The 2,287-nt window shown below is 35.6% G+C and overlaps 1 protein-coding gene across 1 annotated transcript in view; it reads right to left on the bottom strand.

The window, feature by feature from the left end:
- The window catches only part of pkd1a (polycystic kidney disease 1a), a gene marked incomplete at its 5' end in the record, with an annotated part of 95,184 nt that overhangs the window by 30,032 nt on the left and 62,865 nt on the right, over window positions 1–2,287 (bottom strand). The window contains 3 exon segments of the mRNA XM_014028559.1: window positions 253–368; window positions 451–529; window positions 1,743–1,975. Of these exon segments, the coding sequence (XP_013884013.1) occupies window positions 253–368; window positions 451–529; window positions 1,743–1,975 (428 nt within the window).

The raw sequence follows: 2,287 nt of genomic DNA, 5'->3' as shown, positions 1-2,287 counted from the left end.
CCTCCTGGCACTTAACAGCATATACAATATTGCTCTGTTTGTGCCGGGGCACCGGATCTTTGGGGTGAACCAGCCTTAGGCTGAATTTTGCCTGAAACTCTCAGACTGAAGAAGTCTCTTGGAGGAGAGACGAAACGTTTCATTAGAGAAGAACCCGTCCAGAAGACCTACACAATTTTTTTTCTTTTTGGGATTAAGCATTCATACTGAATTTTGAAACACTTTCCCACAGACAGGGTTTTACAAACACACCTGTATTTGATGTAAAAGCTGTTTTTGGTGGATCCCTTCTGACTGACTCCAGAGGATGAGGTTCGTTCAGCTTTTGAAGGAGAATCACTTCTGTTTTGTCTCCAAAAATACTCGACCTGAAGCACAAGTCATAAAACCATGAACCCAACAAATCCTTCAGGTGATTCTGGTGAAATGTTGTTAGAGGACAGGACTTACAGGTCGACCATCTCGCTTTCATCTGCCTGAGGAAAGAAGTTCTGTCCATCTGTCAGTATGTGTTTAATGAGATCCTCATCTGACAAAAAAAGAAAAAAAATACAGATGTCAGCTCGTCATTTATAAAATCAAGGAAAATATGTTCAAAATTTGATCAACAGGAACACAACTGTTTGTAATATATTCAGAAATATGAATCAACAGTTGATTTAACCAGAAAAATCTGAGTGAAATAAAACATTTATCAAATTAACAATTAACTTCATTTTCTGATGGTCAGATGTCGGGTGTGCTGTCTTGTGTGTTATTGGTGTGCAGTTTATCGTTTTACAGTTCTTATATTTCTCTTCTTCTTTTTCTTCTTTACTATAATATAAAAAACCTGAAGTCACCGATGATGCAGAAATTAAGAAACTAACTTTCTGTTCTGTTTTCTACTGAAGTGGCAAAAAAATCTCTTTTACAGAAAAAAATAACTGAAAACAAACTAATAAAAATCAGCAGTTTTTTGAGTTAAGTTGACTGAAAGAAAATTCAAGAGTCTAAAAGTTGCAGCTCCTCTTGTCTAATCTAACATCACAGCCTTTGAGTTTTGTTTCAGGGTTCCTACAGTTTAAGAAAAGTTAAATTTAAGACCTTTTAAGACTTTTTAATGCCAAGTGAAATTAAATTTAAGACCTATTTCATAATAAACACAAATGACAAAAAAATAAAAACTGTGGCAGAAACTCATGAATCAAAGTATTTTTGGTTGAAGTATTCAAATATTCCTAATAATAGACCAATTGTTTTTATCCATATCTAACTATTCTTAGCAGTCAGTTTTAAACTTAATTTAATTTCTGGAAATCCTCTAACGACAAAAAACTTGTAGTTTTAGGACCCACAGTGGGGTTTTAATCCCAATTTACCATAGATGAAACCTTAAAGTGCCTGTGACATCAATTTTTATAAGAAATATGAATGCATTTTTGGAAAAACAACATTATTAACATATTACAAAACAAATTTCACACTGCTCAGAGGGACGGTTGTTGAGATATTTGCATGTGAAGTAACAGGAAGTGATGTCATAGGGAATGTCTGCATGTGAACATTTAAAATAATAAATTTTACCAATTATTTTAGTATTTGAGACAAATTAGTCATCCTACTTACAATGTGTTAACATTTTTAAGACCTCTGAAAGATTCATTTAAGACATTCTAAGGCTAATTAAGGCCTTATTAATAGATTGATGAATTCAATGACTTTTAAGACTTTTTAAGGATCTACAGGAACCCTGTGTTTACCAGAGGAGGTGAAATGTTTGCCGCACTGATCAGTGTCTCCCTCCTCCTCTCCCTCTCTGGGGCAGAGCGTCAACTCTACACCCAGGTGCCGGCTGCCCTGACGCCTCTTCAGTTTGGGCATCCCCGTCCCGTGTCCCGTCCCGCCCACCACAAACTCGTCACTCAACAGCTCCGGCCAATCCCTATCATCCGACTCCGACTCATCTTCTTCCTCCGTGTCCAAACTGTCCTCGCTGAAAAGCACAGAGACAATTAATAGTCAGTCCTCAGAGCTCCTTCTCACAGCTTAAATAAACGAACAAATTACTCCAATTGAGTTTAGAAATATTTGATGGCAGAAAGACAGTAAATCTCTCATTCTTCTCTTTATATTTTTAGCTCGTATCCATTTATTCTTTCTATTTTATCCTGATAAAATCAAGCAGCCATTCTCACCTGATTCATTAAAGGGATCCAAGATTAGTTGTAACATTAAAATTTATTTGATAGACATTTATTTTAACTGTAAAATAAAGACTGTAAAAATACTGTAGGCTGTTTAGTTT

This window comes from Austrofundulus limnaeus, unplaced genomic scaffold (assembly GCF_001266775.1).
Source record: "Austrofundulus limnaeus strain Quisiro unplaced genomic scaffold, Austrofundulus_limnaeus-1.0 Scaffold779, whole genome shotgun sequence".
Classification (NCBI taxonomy): domain Eukaryota; kingdom Metazoa; phylum Chordata; class Actinopteri; order Cyprinodontiformes; family Rivulidae; genus Austrofundulus; species Austrofundulus limnaeus.
The sequence above is the reverse complement of the archived record's forward strand: the minus strand, read 5'-3'. Positions and strand labels throughout refer to the sequence as shown.